This window comes from Meriones unguiculatus, chromosome 14 (assembly GCF_030254825.1).
Source record: "Meriones unguiculatus strain TT.TT164.6M chromosome 14, Bangor_MerUng_6.1, whole genome shotgun sequence".
Taxonomy (NCBI): domain Eukaryota; kingdom Metazoa; phylum Chordata; class Mammalia; order Rodentia; family Muridae; genus Meriones; species Meriones unguiculatus.
Window position 1 is genome coordinate 29,493,301 of NC_083361.1, and position 15,572 is coordinate 29,508,872.

At 39.4% G+C, this 15,572-nt stretch overlaps 1 protein-coding gene across 2 annotated transcripts in view; it reads left to right on the plus strand.

Moving 5' to 3' along the window:
• Sbf2 (SET binding factor 2) overlaps positions 1 to 15,572 on the plus strand; it is a 331,059-nt gene that overhangs the window by 273,000 nt on the left and 42,487 nt on the right. For both annotated transcript variants that reach the window (XM_060367046.1, XM_060367047.1), the window contains exons 27-28: positions 10,960 to 11,156; positions 13,504 to 13,644. In XM_060367046.1, coding sequence (XP_060223029.1) covers positions 10,960 to 11,156; positions 13,504 to 13,644 — 338 coding nt within the window. The remainder of the gene's footprint in view (positions 1 to 10,959; positions 11,157 to 13,503; positions 13,645 to 15,572) is intronic.

The following is a 15,572-nucleotide window of genomic DNA, read 5'->3' on the forward strand; positions in this document are numbered from 1 at the left end:
CCCCCAAGGAAATAGAAGCAGTCATCAAAAGTCTCCCATCCAAAAAAAGCCAAGGACCAGATGGTTTCGGTGCAGAATTCTACCAGACCTTCAGAGAAGAGCTAATTCCAGTTCTCTTCAAACTATTCCACAAAATAGAAACAGAAGGAACATTACCAAACTCATTCTATGAAGCCACAGTCACCTTGGTACCTAAACCTCACAAAGACCCAACAAAAAAAAAAAAAAAAAAAAGAATTTCAGGCCAATCTCCCTTATGAACATTGACGCAAAAATACTCAACAAAATACTCGCAAACTGAATACAAGAACACATCAAAGCTATCATCCAGTATGACCAAGTAGGCTTCATCCCAGGTATGCAGGGGTGGTTCAGTATACAGAAATCCATCAATGTGATCCACCATATTAACAAATTGAAAGAAAAAAACCACATGATAATCTCCCTAGATGCTGAAAAGCATTTGACAAAATCCAACATCCATTCATGTTTAAAGTATTGGAGAGATCAGAGATATAAGGCACAGGGATATAAGGCACATATCTAAACATAGTAAAGGCGATATACAACAAGCCTATAGCCAACATCAAACTGAACAGAGAGAAACTTAAAGCAATCCCACTGAAATCAGGGACAAGACAAGGCTGCCCACTCTCACCATATCTCTTCAACATAGTTCTTGAAGTCCTTGCTAGAGCAATAAGACAGTTGAAGGAGATCAAGGAGATACAAATTGGAAAGGAAGAAGTCAAATTATCACTATTTGCAGATATGATAGTATATATGAGTGACCCCAAAAACTCTGCCAGGGAACTCCTACAGCTGATAAACATCTTCAGCAAAGTGGCTGGATACAAAATTAACTCAAAAAAATCAGTAGCCCTCCTGTATACAAAAGACAAAAGGGCTGAGAAAGAAATTAGGGAAACAACACCCTTCACAATAGCCACAAATGACATAAAGTACCTTGGAGTAACCCTAACCAAGGCAGTCAAAGACTTGTATGAAAAAAATTTCAAGTCTCTGAAGAAAGAATTAGAAGAAGATATCAGAAGATGGAAAGATCTCCCATGCTCATGGCTTGGCAGGATTAACATAGTAAAAATGGCCATCTTACCAGAAGCAATCTACAGATTCAATGCTATTCCCATCAAATTACCAACACAATTCTTTGCAGACCTGGAAAGAAAAATTCTCAACTTCATATGGAATAACAAGAAACCCAGAATTGCTAAAACAATCTTCTACAATAAAAGATCTTCTGGAGGTATCTCCATCCCTGATCTTAAGTTGTACTATAGAGCAACAGTTTTAAAAACTGCATGGTATTGGCATAGAAACAGAATGGTGGATCAGTGGAACCGAGCAGAGGACCCAGAAATAAACCCACACACTTATGGACACCTGATCTTTGACAAAGACACCAAAACCATACAATGGAAAAAAGATAGCATCTTCAACAAATGGTGCTGGTCCAACTGGATGTGTACATGTAGAAAAATGAAAATAGATCCAGTTTTGTGCAGGGTGAAAATAGATCACCCTGCACAAAACTGAAGTCCAAGTGGATCAAAGACCTCAACATAAAATCAGACACATTAAATCGGCTAGAAAAAAAAGTGGGGAATACCCTATAACTCATTGGTACAGGAGAGAACTTCCTGAACAGAACACCAACAGCACAGGCTCTAAGAGCAACAATCAATAAATGGGACCTCATGAAACTGAAAAGCTTCTGTAAAGCAAAGGACACTGTCATCAAAACAAAGCGACTACCTACAGATTGGGAAAGAATCTTCACCAACCCTTTATCTGACAGAGGACTCATATCCAGTATATATAAAGAACTAAAGAAGCTGAAAAGCAGCAAACCAAGTAATCCACTTAAAAAACGGGGAACAGAGCTAAACAGAGAACTCTCTGTAGAGGAATATCGAATGGCAGAGAAGCACTTAAAGAAATGCTCAGCCTCATTAGCCATTAGGGAAATGCAAATCAAAACAACCCTCAGCTTACACCCATCAGAATGGCCAAGATCAAAAACTCAAGTGACAACACATGCTGGAGAGGTTGTGGAGAAAGGGGAACCCTTCTCCACTGCTGGTGGGAATGTAAACTTGTACAACCACTCTGGAAATCAATCTGGCGCTTTCTCAGACAACTAGGAATAGCGCTTTCTCAAGATCCAGCCATACCACTCCTAGGCATATATCCAAAAGAGGCTCAAGTACACAATAAGGACATTTGCTCAACCATGTTTGTAGCAGCTTTATTTGTAATACCCAGAAGCTGGAAACAGCCCAGATGCCCCTCAACTGAAGAATGGATGCAGAAATTGTGGTACATCTATACAATGGACTATTACTCAGCAACGAAAAATAAGGAAACCATGAAATTTGCAGGTAAATGGTGGGACCTGGAAAGGATCATCCTGAGTGAGTTGTCCCAGAAGCAAAAAGACACACACGGTATATACTCACTCATATAGACATACAACATAGGATAAACCCACTAAAATCTGTACATCTAAAGAAACTAAGCAAGAGAGAGGACCCTAACTAAAACACTCAATCCCCATACTGAAAGGCAAAGAGGATGGACATCAGAACAAGAAGAAAACAGGAAACAACCTAGGAACCTGCTACAGAGGGCCTCTGAAAGCCAGAAGAATAAAACAGGAAACAAGCTAGGAACCTGCCATAGAGGGCCTCTGAAAGCTTCTGCCCTACACACTATCAAAGCAGATGCTGAGCCTGATGGCCAACTGTCGGGCAGAGTGAATGGAAATTTATGTAAGAAGTGGGAAATAGTAAGAGCTGGAGTGAACAGGAACTCCACAAGGAGAGCAACAGAACAAGAAAATTTGAACACAGGGAACTTCCCAGAGACTCATACTCCAACCAAGGACTATTCATGGAGATAACCTAGAACCCCTGCACAGATGTAGCCCATGGCAGTTTAGTGTCCAAGTGGGTTACATAGTAACGGGAAGAGGGATTGCCTCTGACATAATCTGATTGGCCTGCTCTTTGATCCCCTCCCCCTGAGGGGGGAGCAGCCTTACCAGGCCACAGAAGAGGACAATGTAGCCACTTCTGATGAGAACTGATAGACTAAGATCAGAAAGAAGGAGAGGAGGACCTCCCCTATCAGTGGACTTGGGGAGGGGCATGCATGCAGAAAGGGGAGGGAGGGTAAGATCGGGAGGGGAGGAGGGAGGGGCTTATGGGTGGGATACAAAATGAATAAAGTGTAATTAATAAAATTAAATAAAAAATTTAAAAAACTTGAGAAAAATTTTTAGAATATATTTTGAAAATGTGGCCAAGGAAAATAATTGTATGAACTGAAAATTTGGGACTTTGAATATACAGTTATTTTTCTGGGCTTCCCTGTCCTTCACACAAACTGTTCTTAGTAAATAAAAGTGGTATTATCGTGTGCTGTCCTGATAGGGAAAGCTTGCTGTCAGAATTATGAGAACAGAGACTTCATCATTCCAGTCTGTCAGAAGCAGTAAAATGGTTTATTAAGTTTATGACCATCATCCTGGTTAGCTTGTTCCATAATTAAAATATAGTTACATTATTTCCCCTTCCCTTTCCTCCTTCCAACCCCTCCCATGCATCACCACCCCCTTTGCTCTCTTCAACTTGATATTATATATATGTATGTTATATATAAATACAATCTTCTCAGGCCATATAAATGTTACTTGTCATCTTAGTCAAGGTTATTGTTACTGGATGAAACACCAAAGGCAAGTTTGGGAGCAGAGGCTTTACTTCACACACACTTCTGTATCACAGTTCATCAAAAGCAGTGAGAACTCGTGCAGACCAGGCACCTGGAGGCAGGAGCTGATGCGGAGGCCGTGGAGAGAAGCTGCTTCCTGGCATGTCCCTGTGACTGGCTCAGCTTCCTTCCATACAGACCCAAGATCACCAGCCCAAGGGTGGCACCACCCCCAGTCTGGGCCCTCTCACAACAATCACAATTAAGAAAATACCTTACAGGCTTGCCTGCAGTATAGAGACTTTTTTCAACTGACGTTTTGTCCTCTGATGTCTCTAGCTTGTGTCAAGTTGAATAAAACTAGCCTCTGTGAGTGTGTGTGTGTGTGTGTGTGTGTGTGCACATATATACAATATGTGTGTGTGTGGTTTTTGTGTATGATTTCAGGGCTAACCACTTGGTATTGGATAACCATTTTAGATACCCTTCCCTAGGTAAGACTATTTCACCGTTCTCAACATTCCTTAGTTGCCTGCAGTTTATATAGGATTGAGGCCTGGTGGTCTTTCCCCATCCATTTTAGCATGTCTGTTGTTGTCTTTGTTGTCTCAATGAGGATTGTTGGAACACTTCTCATTAGAAGGCATTTATGGTGGAGTAAAAGAATGTATGTCAATCAAACTATGAGGAGGAAATAGAATAACAATCCAGAAGGAGAAGGGGGGGAGGAAGAAAAGAGGGACATAGAAAATACAAGTATTAGAGCAAAGACTTAAATTCACACATATCAATACATAATTATAAGTTGACTAAATCTTAAAGATTAAGAAAAAAACTTAAAAAAGAGAGAATAGGGAGACTTTTTTAAGTGTTCTGCTATTAAGGGACATAATTAATGTACAAAAATGCAAAAAAAAAGTGGAGACTAAAAGGTTAGAAAAATATATCATGTGAAACTGAAAACAAAATCTGTTGTCACCATAAAAATATCAAAGTAGATATTGAAGTAAGAATTATTATGGAACAAAAAGAAAAATACTAGAAATAAAAAAGCGTCACTAATAATAAAGACCAAGTTGCTACAGAATTACTAGTTACCATAGAATTCAGAATGTTGACAGAAACATTCGCCACATCGATAAATTTTAAGAGAGAAACATGTAAGCTTTTATAGACAGAAAGGCATTTTAGATATAATACACAGTTATAGTCTTTATTTTAAAAAATTCTCAAAAATAGAAAATAGGAGCTATTCTATATCTATAGCGCCTACTCTGGCTACATCTTAGAAGTCTCACAGCAGAAGTCATTTAGTGCTAAAGTATTGAAAGTTTTTGTTTTTTTAACATCAGGGCAAGAATTTCCACCATCACTTCTTTGAAGTGTTTTATTTAACATCCTAAGCAGTACAAGAGACTGTAAAAAATGGTAGGAAACCTGAAGGAATCTAGAGTAAGTGAATTTGATAAGGTAACTGGGACAAGTTGGTGTTGCAGTAATTAGTTACATATAAACAAAAACCAAACCATTGCAAGGAGAATTTTTTAATTTATTTTTTTATTAATTACAGTTTATTCACTTCGTATCCCAACTGTAGCCCCCTCCCTTGTCACCTCCCAGTCCCACCCTCCCTCCCTCTTCTCCCCTACTCCTCCCCCAGTCCACTGATGGGGGAGGTCCTCCTCCCCTTTCATCTGACCCTAGTCTTATTAAGTCTCATCAGGACTGGCTGCATTGTCTTCCTTTGTGGCCTGGTAAGGCTGTTCCTCCCCTCAGGGGGGAGGTGATCAAAGAGCCAGCCACTGAGTTCATGTCAGAGACAGCCCCTGTTCCCATTACTAGGGAACCCACTTGTATACTGAGCTGCCATGGGCTACATCTGTGCAGGGGTTCTAGGTTACCTCCATGCATGGTCCTTGGTTGGAGTATCAGTCTCAGAAAAGACCCCTGTGCCCAGATTTTTTGGTTCTGTTGCTCTCCTTGTGGAGCGCCTGTCCCCTCCAGGTCTTTCTATCTCCCCTTTCTTTCATAAAGAGAATTTTTTTCTTTTCTTTTTCTTTTTAAATTTTTTTTAATTTTATTAATTACAGTTTTTACTTTGTATCCCAGCTGTACCCCCTCCCTAACCCCTCCCAATCCCACCCTCCCTCCCTCTTCTTCTCCTATGCCCCTCCCCTAGTCCAGTGATAGGGGAGGTCTTCCTCCCCATCAGGTCTCATCAGAACTATCTTCTTTGTCTTCCTCTGTGGACTGGTATGGCTGCTCCCCCCTCAGATGGAGGTGATCCAAGAGTCAGCCCATGAGCTCATGTCAGAGATGGTCCTATTATTGGGGAACCCTCTTGGATACTGAGCTGCCTTGGGCTACTTCTGTGCAGGGGTTCTAAGTTATCTCCATGCCTGGTCCTTGTTTGGAGTATCAGTCTAGAAAAGACCCCTGTGCCCAGATTTTTTGGTTCTGTTGCTCCCCTTGTGGAGCTCCTATTCCTTCCAGGTCTTTCTACCTCCCCCTTCTTTCATAAGATTCCCTGCACTCTGCCCAAAGTTTGGCTATGCATCTCAGCATATCTTTTGACTCCCTGCTAGGTAGAGTCTTTCAAAGGCCCTCTGTGGTAGGCTCCTGTCCTGTTTTCTTTTTTCTCCCTCTTCCAATGTCAGTCTCATTTGCCTTTCTGAATAAAGATTGAGCATCTTACCCAGGGTCCTCCTTTTTGATTAGCTTCCTTAGATGTACAGATTTTAATATGATTATCCTATATTATATGTCTACTATCGACTTATAAGTGAGTATGTACCATGTGTGTCTTTCTGCTTCTGGGATACCTTACTCAGGATGATCTTTTCTATATCCCACCATTTGCCTGCAAATTTCATGATTTCCTTGTTTTTAATTGCTGGGTAGTATTCCATTGCGTAAATGTACCACAGTTTCTGTATCTATTCCAACTGAGGCTGTAATGCCAGGTTGACGGGACCCTCAGAGACCACCCGGAGACGATTCGATGCAATAGCAAGAGAGCTTTATTACGAGAGCGATCAAATTCAGGACCCAACTCTCACTGACACAGCAGTAGAGAAGTAGGATCCCGAGCCCTGAGTGAGCAGGGTTTTTAAAGGGAAAGACTGCAAACAGGGGGTTTCTATGGCAGCAAGCAGGAGGGCACATGTTTCTATGACAGCAAACAGGGGACATATGCCTTGACGTTACAGGATTAGGTAAGAGTTAGAGGGGTGAGGTGACCTTCTCTGAATCACAATTACCTAAAGCATACAATCACAATTGCTATTCTTCTGAACTATATCTGAAACATTGGGGAGAATTTTCCCAGCCAATTCCCAGCTGATTCTCATTGATTATTGCCAGGGAGATTCTCTCTATTTTCTATAAAGTATTTATTCTGTGGTATTTCCTGGAGGCTGTTGCTAGGAGAGTTAACTTTATTTTCTGCCAAGTGTACATTCTGTGATATTTCCTGGTACCTAAATTCATCTCCCAGTCAAGATGGCTCTTTATTTCAAAATGGAGTTATACCCAGGCTAACTTAAATTCTTCAAGAGACATCTGGGTTGTTTCCAGCTTCTGGCTATTACAAATAAAGCTGCTACGAACATGGTTGAGCAAATGTCCTTGTTGTATACTTGAGCATCTTTTAGAGATATGCCTAGGACTGGTATAGCTGGGTCTTGAGGTAACACTATTCCTATTGTCTGAGAAAGCTTGTACAACCACTAGGAGAATTTTTTAAATGATGATATTTCACTATATCACATATCACTCATACATATCCCTACACAAATTCATGATTTATGTGAATTCTATAAACAGTAACACTTAGGAACATTTCACTACTTCAGAATAAATCTAATGGAAGATGTACAGTGCCACACTATGGAACATTCAAATTAATAAGGTCATTGAAAGTTCAAATAAATAGATATTTATATTATAGATATATCAAGTTCTTAGATATTCCATATTCTAATGCATGCAGTTCGTTCATGAGTTAACCTGTAGGTACAATGAAAACCCTAATAACAAAGGCTGAAGAGGTACTTGTAAGACTTCCATCATAGCAATGCAGAAGACCAAGAGTAGTCTAGGTAGGTTTATAGAATACTACTAAAGGCTATCAAGATATTGATAAGAGCATGTACTACTCTTGCAGAGGACCCAAGTTTGGTTCCTTATAACGCATGTTGCACTAGGGTATCTGATGCACTCTTGTGGTTTCCATGGACAGCTGCACTCATACACATACCTACACAGACTCATGATTTAAAACATAATACAAACTTTTTAAAAAATATTATCAAAAAAACTACAGTAATTAAGATAGTCTTGGAGTAGCATAAGCAGACTAGTGAAAAAAAGAAGAAAAATAGCAGCAACCACACGTGGATATTTGGTTTCAGAGAAAAGCAGTGGATGGAAGTTTGTTGTTGTTGTTTTTAATAAATAGTCCTGGCAATACATATGTATGAGGAAAAGTTCATCTTGACTGCTGGCTTATACTTAAAAACCTCAATTCCCATTGACTTATAGGGTTACATATAAAATGCTTTAAAATAAAGCTCCTATAAAATTAGAGAATAACCAGGCAATGCCTTTAATCTCCAGAGGTAGAGGCTGGCAGATCCCTGAGTTAGAGGTCAGACTAGTTTACAAAGCAAGTTTCAGGACAACCAGGGCTAAGGCTACACGGAGAAACTCTGTCTCAGGAGGGACAGGGCTAGAGAGAGAGAGAGAATGTTTTTCAAGATCTTGAGATAGAAGATTTGTTAGGAGAGGAAGAGCAATACCCACAGTGTGAAATGATAAGTTGTAGCACCTTCACATCAGGGCTAGCAATTGAGAGAACAAAGAAAAGCGAGAGGCACCTACAATGCAAGCATGCTAGAGGCTGGGACAGGAAGATCTCTAAAATTCAAGGACTGCATGGGCTACAGTGAGAACACGTCTCAGAAAAAAGAAGGAAGAAAGAAAAGAGAGATAAGGAAAAGGAAGTTAAAATGATAGCAGAAATTTTTCATAAACATTGTAAAAAAGTGATTATTTGAGTGGGAAAATTTAAACACATAAAATCATCTATTCAATAAGTAAACAAATGTTTGAAAAGACTAACCGCAAAAGAAGAAATGTGTCTGATAAATATATGAAAAATGTTAATCATCTTTAGTCTTTAGAAAAATGCAAATTACTGCATTAAGTTCCCATTTCCATCCCCAGTCAGAATGATATTGAGAAAACAATAAGTAGCAACAAGTGATGGTGAAGATTGTAGGGAGAGAACCCTTTTTTAAATTGTTTTTTTTATTCTCTTAACATCCTGATTATGGCCCCATCCCTTTTTCCTTTCCAGTCCCACCCAAACTCTTCCCTCCCCACTTACCTTTTCCCCAGAAAAGGGGAGCTCCCCTTCCCATCCACCCCAGCTCATCAAGTTGCATCAGGACTGAGCTTGTTCTCTTCCCCTGTGGCCTGGCAAGGCAGTCCCACCAAGGGGAAGTGATCAAAAAGCTGGCAAGTGAGTCTGTGTCCAATGCAGTCTCAGCTTCCCTTACTAAAGGCCCCACATGAAGCTGAAGCTGCCCATCTGCCACATCTCTGTAGAGGGCCTAGGTCCAGCTTATGCATGGTCTTTGGTTGATGCTTCAGTCTCAGCCAGCCCAGCAGGGAACCCTTTTATCCTGTTGTTGAGAATATAAACTGATGTGATCACTGTGGAAATCAGAATGGAGGTTCCTCACAGTACTAAAATTGAATTTCCATGTGATCTAGCTATACCACTGATGGGTGTAAACCTAAGAGAATCTAGGTCAGCCTACCACAAAAGCACTTCCATGTCCATGTTTATTGCAGCATTGTTCACAATAGCCAAAATATGAAGCCAGCCTAGATGGCCATCACAGATGATTAAAGAGAATGCATGTATATATATAAATACACAATGGAATTTTATTCAGCTACAAAAACAATTAAAATATATCATCTGTAGGAAAGTGGCTAGAGCTAGTGAGCATTATATTAAGCAAAATAAACTTAGACTTGTAAATACAAGTATCACATTTCTCTAATATGCATAAACTACATTTAAATATATATGACATGAAAGTAAAAGTACTGTGTGAGAGGAGAGGAGTTTAAAAGAAGGAGGAGGTAAGCAGAAGACAGGAGAAGGTAGTGGGAAGAAGACAAAACACCCATTTTCTCTTACAAAGTGTGTGTAAGACATGAAAACAGGAGATCCTGCTTTGGTGGGCGGGAAATGAACAAGAATAGGGAGGAGGAGTATAGGAGAGAAGTTGGGGTGATAGTTACACAATCTTATTAGTATACTTAATACCAGTGATTTGTAGGCTTAAGATGTGTAGCTTGGTAAATTTCGTGCTGAGCATTAAATTAAGATGCTGCATTAGTAGTCAAGGAGTTAAAATGTGAAACTTCTTCACTGTGAGTCTTCAAATTGCTGTCTTCTCTCATGAATTATCCTGTCCTGAACTCTGGGAGCCAGTCTTTTAAAATATATACATAAACACTGAGATGTGTTGAATGAAATTCTCTGAAATTTAATTTTAATTTTTTTTTAAAGTTCTCATAACACAGAGTTAGGCACGCACACCTTTAATCCCAGCCCTTGAGAGGCAGAGGTAGGTGGGTCTTTGTGAGTTCAAAGCCAGCTTGGTCTCTATAGAATTCCAGGCCAGCCAGAGCTACATAGTTAGCCCTTGACTATAAATAAATAAACAAACATCATTATGTAGTGCTAATGAAATCGTTAAACTTTTTTTTGACATTTGAACTTTCTGTTGTCGTACCAAAAATTACCTGTTTTGATTTTTAATCCTTTTACGCCTCAGGCAATCTACAGGCAGCTTTGTTCTGTTGTCATTGCTATGAGTTGTTGACTGTTAGACTTGTTCTGGTAACACTGAGTGTAAATTCCAGCACTCAGGAAAGTAGAGACAGGGGCATGTCTGTAAGTTCAGGTCCTCTTGGTCTGTATAGCAAAGTTTCAGGCCAAACAGAGCTATATGATGATAGCCTATCACAAAACAATCTTGAGTTTAAATGAACTTCCATACTTTATGATACATCTCAACCAGTGTGTTTCTTTGTGTACAAAAATCACAGTGATAGTATACTATTTATACTTTTATATTATCTCACCATGTTTCTTACCCTTCTCCTCCCCATCACTCTCTTACCCCCTCCTGCATCCTGAAGCTATCCTGGCCTTTTAGTCATACCTCAAGCTATACAAGACAGTAGTTTACCAAGAGTAGCCCGCTGCTATCGACACAATCGCCTGCCTGTTGTATGTTGGAAGAACTCAAGAAGTGGTACTCTGCTCCTCCGGTCTGGAGGATTCCATGGGAAGGGAGTTGTTGGTCTGTTCAAATCACAGAACTCCCCTCAAGCTGGTAAGCATCTCTGCACAACACAACTCTCACTGGAGAATATCCCTAAAACTCAGCCAAGCATAGAGGTCCAGGCCTGTGGATTCAATTCCTTGGGAAACTAAGACAGGATCACTTAAACCCAGGAGTTTGGGGACATCCTGAATGCCATAGTAACAAAGGGACAGAGCCTTTACAGAATTAAAAAGAGTAAAACCCATAGTAGAGGACAATACAGCCACTTTTGATGTGAACTGACAGACTAAGATCAGAAAGGAGAGGAGAACCTCCCCTATTAGTGGACTTGGGGAGTGGCATGCAAGCAGAGGGAGAAGGGAGGATGGGATTGGGAGGGGAGGAGGGAGGGGCTTATGGGGGGATGCAGAATGAATAAAGTGTAATTGATGAAAAATTAAAAAAAAAAGTTACTAAAAAAAAAAAAAAAAAGAGTAAAACCTAGGGTCCAGCTGCCTGTCCCCGCACCCTTTCACTGTGCCACATGCAGAGTACACAGAGCTTGACTTAAGTAAAGATGACTGCTGGCATGCGGGCTCTACACTGAATTCCCATCTTACCATATCGGATCTTCTCTTTGGTTTTTAGCCAATAATAGTTTAATAAAGTATTTCGTTCTAGGCTGTTTTTGTTCTGGCAAACTAAAATATCCATTGTTGGAAACTAGGTTATACCAATCTTTGCTCTTTTCTCTGAAAACTATTCAGCTACATTTAACAGCTTCAGAGGTAAATAGGGATTTTGTCCCGTGTGGCATGAGAATACACAAACAGCAACAGTAATTTCAGCTAGCATGCAGCTTTCAGAGGTCTCAGACAAAGACTCTTTAGGAAACGAGAGAAATGGGAAGTCCCTTGTCTGAGGTATATTTGTGAGTACCATGACCAAGATAATAAAATCTTGAGCTAGAGTGTGCTGATTTTCTCATGGTTTCTAGTTAAACTTTGACCCAATCCAGTATAAGATATAAATTTGGAAGTAGCACGTTCTTTTTTAGAATCCAAAATCTTTGGTCAGTAAAGTAGAGGAGCCATGTGGTTTTGAGAGCTCTGTCTTCATCCACTTGCCTCCGGAAAGTTGCCCTTCATAATTCACTTGATTGAGAGCATTGTGCACGGGGCTGTATTTGCCTGGCTTGGGGTTACAGCAGCGTTGCAATTAAAGGAAGTTGATTTTACCACTTTCTGTCTTGGGGATTTCTCCCAAGCCAAGAGTGTACAGTACAAAATAGAGCACAAATGGATGCAAGTGCAAAAAGCCTGTGAGTTCAGGAGCACTGGCAAGCATAGTACTGAATGTAGGAAAGTTATTCCACTGAGTTCTAATTTATCTGATAGAAATTTTATTTTTATATTCTAGTATGTATCTTATATTCCTGAATAAATTTGCTTTTTCTTCAAATTGGGATGTGCCTCCTAATTGATATGATTAGAAATAATAGTGTCATAGTTCAAAACTTGAACCTAGTTCAACACTTGAACCTTATAATTGATGATATCTTAGAGCAAATAAAAATAATGCTAATTATTTTCTGTTGAAGGTATAAGAAAATGTATGGTTCTGTTGTCCTTTTAGTATACCTCTTCTGCATGCCTGAGCCTGCCAAGTATGTAATTCACACCTGTAATCCCAACATTTGGGAGAGGTGGAGGCAGGAGAAGCAGTATTTCAAAGTCAGCCTCAACAATATAATGACTTTGAGGCTAGTCTGTACTGCATGTAACTTTTATCAAAATTAAAAATGCATAAACAAATAAAGGGCTTGAACCCATTTCAGTGATTCCATTTTGCTTCACACAAACTAGGCTCATATTCCTGCCAGCTGCTTGCTTTACACTTGTTTGTGTTTGTATCTACTTTCTGTCTTAGACCAGAAAGTGTGGCAAAAGTGGCTCCTGTACTCCTCCTGTCTTTCTCTAGTAGGCAAGCAACAGAGCCCCTGACAAGCTCGTGTAAACTGTTAAATCGATTAGGAAATCCTCACATCTACCTCCTCTGGGATGCCGAAGACACCCCCTCGATGCCCTCTGCTCCCACACATGGGGAGGATGTGAGGGAATCAGGGAGGTGTTTGTTTGTGAATCTTCATTTTGATTCTATCAAGTACACCTGTGTTTGGGAGGCTAGTCTTGCCCTGGCTTTTTAGACTTGGGCCCTTTATAGGAGAGTGATGAGCAACTGAGAAGTGGGTGTGTTGAAACCAGCATCAAAATACAGCCACATAATTGACCAGGCTTTAAGTCTAACTGGCTTCTATATTTGGGTGTGGTTGCAGGAAATTATATAAAGTATGAGCAAATATATTTGAGCTTATTTTATTATACAGAGACTTTAATTATTTTTTTTTGTATTATAGTTTCTACCTCCTCTTTAGAGTCTTCCAGTAGCATAGAACAAGAAAAGTACTTGCAAGCCTTATTGACTGCAGTTACTATTCATCAGAAACTCAGAGGCAACAGTACTCTTACTGTCAGGCCAGCACTTGCTCTGTCCCCAGGTAAGATCTGATGATACTTCTCTTGATCACTACTCTTAAAAGGTAGTATCTGTTTCTAAAGTTATTAATCTCGTTAGACACATCTTTTGTTACTCCATCATGACTGTAAAATGTTTACCCTGAAAGGTCATAATTTTAGCTTCTTTTACTTAGAAGCCACAGTACCACTGTTAATGTCTAGTAATTAGTAACTATGTGTAGAGATTCAAGTATTATCTTTTTAAAATAGTAATAAGACAGGAGGTATCACACATAATGTAATCCTTAAAGTCTCAGAGTCTACTTTACATAAACTTTAAAATATTATGAAGTTGAATGTATCAGTTGAAAATCTGGTTATTAAATGTATAATTGATTAAAATTATCATATAAATTTGAAATTCCCAAAATTTCTTTATGATTCTGCGTTAGTTTGTTTTCTGTGGATTTGGATGAAGCCATTAAGACTTGTACTAATATTCTGTTTCAGTTATCATGTGATGGAACCCCAAAGGGTTCATGTAGAGGTAACCCTAATGTGTTAGACAGGAGCATGTGACTTGAGAAGTTGGTCTCTGTGGCTTAATCAGCTATCTGAAGTACCTCAACATAAGCAGAAGGTGGCTTTTCTTGCAAAGTAACGCCATGCATGTCTTGCTTCATTTACCATTGGATTCTCTGATTGCACTTGCCAAACCTAACTCTGTAATCTTTCAAATATGTGTTATCTTTGATGAAATAATAACATTTGTTGTGTTATCTCTAATAAAGCATTTGGGGATTTAAAAAGTACGATGTTTGGCAGCAATTAGACATGCTACACATGAAGATAACTTTTTGTTATTTGAGTAATGGTAACCAGAATTCCATGGTTTTTTTCTTTTTTTATTTTTTGTATTTTGGCTGACTTTAGGGACTGAAAGGAGGACTTCAAGAATGTCCATTGTGCTTAAACAGGTAGTGCCAGGACATTTGGATATAAACCCATCCAATAGCTTTACTTGAGGAAATTAGTAAGACCAGTTTTATAACTGAGCACCAATACAAGCTTAACAGCAGAGAACATTCTTTCAGATAGTGGGTATTTTAAAAATCAACTAATTATGTTTCTAAGTTATTCTTAATTACCCTTCTTCAATGAATGACCAAGTTTATTTCTAGTATGATGACAAAGGTGTTATGCCTTATGGAACAATGAATATGATTATTAATGATATCTTAACTACTGATGAATTTGAGAGAATTAGGACGTGGAAGAATCATGTTTAAATGGTGATGATCTGCCAAGTTTACAGAGTAAAAAGTCTACTTACAAAATTAGAAGAGATAGCAGACAGCTGTGCCTCCAGAATCTTTTAAACTTCTCTAGTCTTTGAGAGTAAGCTAAATGAGATCTAAACCTCTCTTCCTCGCTCTCTCTATACATACAGCTGGCATGAGGTGATAAAGGAGGCACAGTAGTCGCTTCACTCGAGTCTCTGCAAGTCACTGTGCACTTCTTTTTCTCAGCAAAGATAATTCTAAACCGGGCATTGTTCCTGCAAAGTTCTACTGCTCCACAGTGGAGTCACAATCGTGCATTCTTCCTCTGGCTCCTGTAAAAGGCTGGCTGTCCTTGAAAACAAGCCTCCTACATGATCGAGGTTAGCCCATAGCTAACACTGTCTTTCTTCTCAAAAATGGTACTTTGCATATACAAGCACTCCTTATTAAGAAGGTCTTTCTTAGATCTCTAAAACTCAACTGCCACATAATTTTTACCTGTTGACCCTTGCCCAAGTGGCAAGTACCTGTAATCCCAGCACTCAAGTTTGAGGCCAGGCTAAGCATCAGGAGTTAGAAACTAAATCTAATTTCTCACACTTCAGATCTTCAGCTTGAAAAGCTGTTCTCATATTTTCTCTTTGTTTTAATTAGCTCTGAGTTTCCCCAGGTTATTTGGGTGTGGG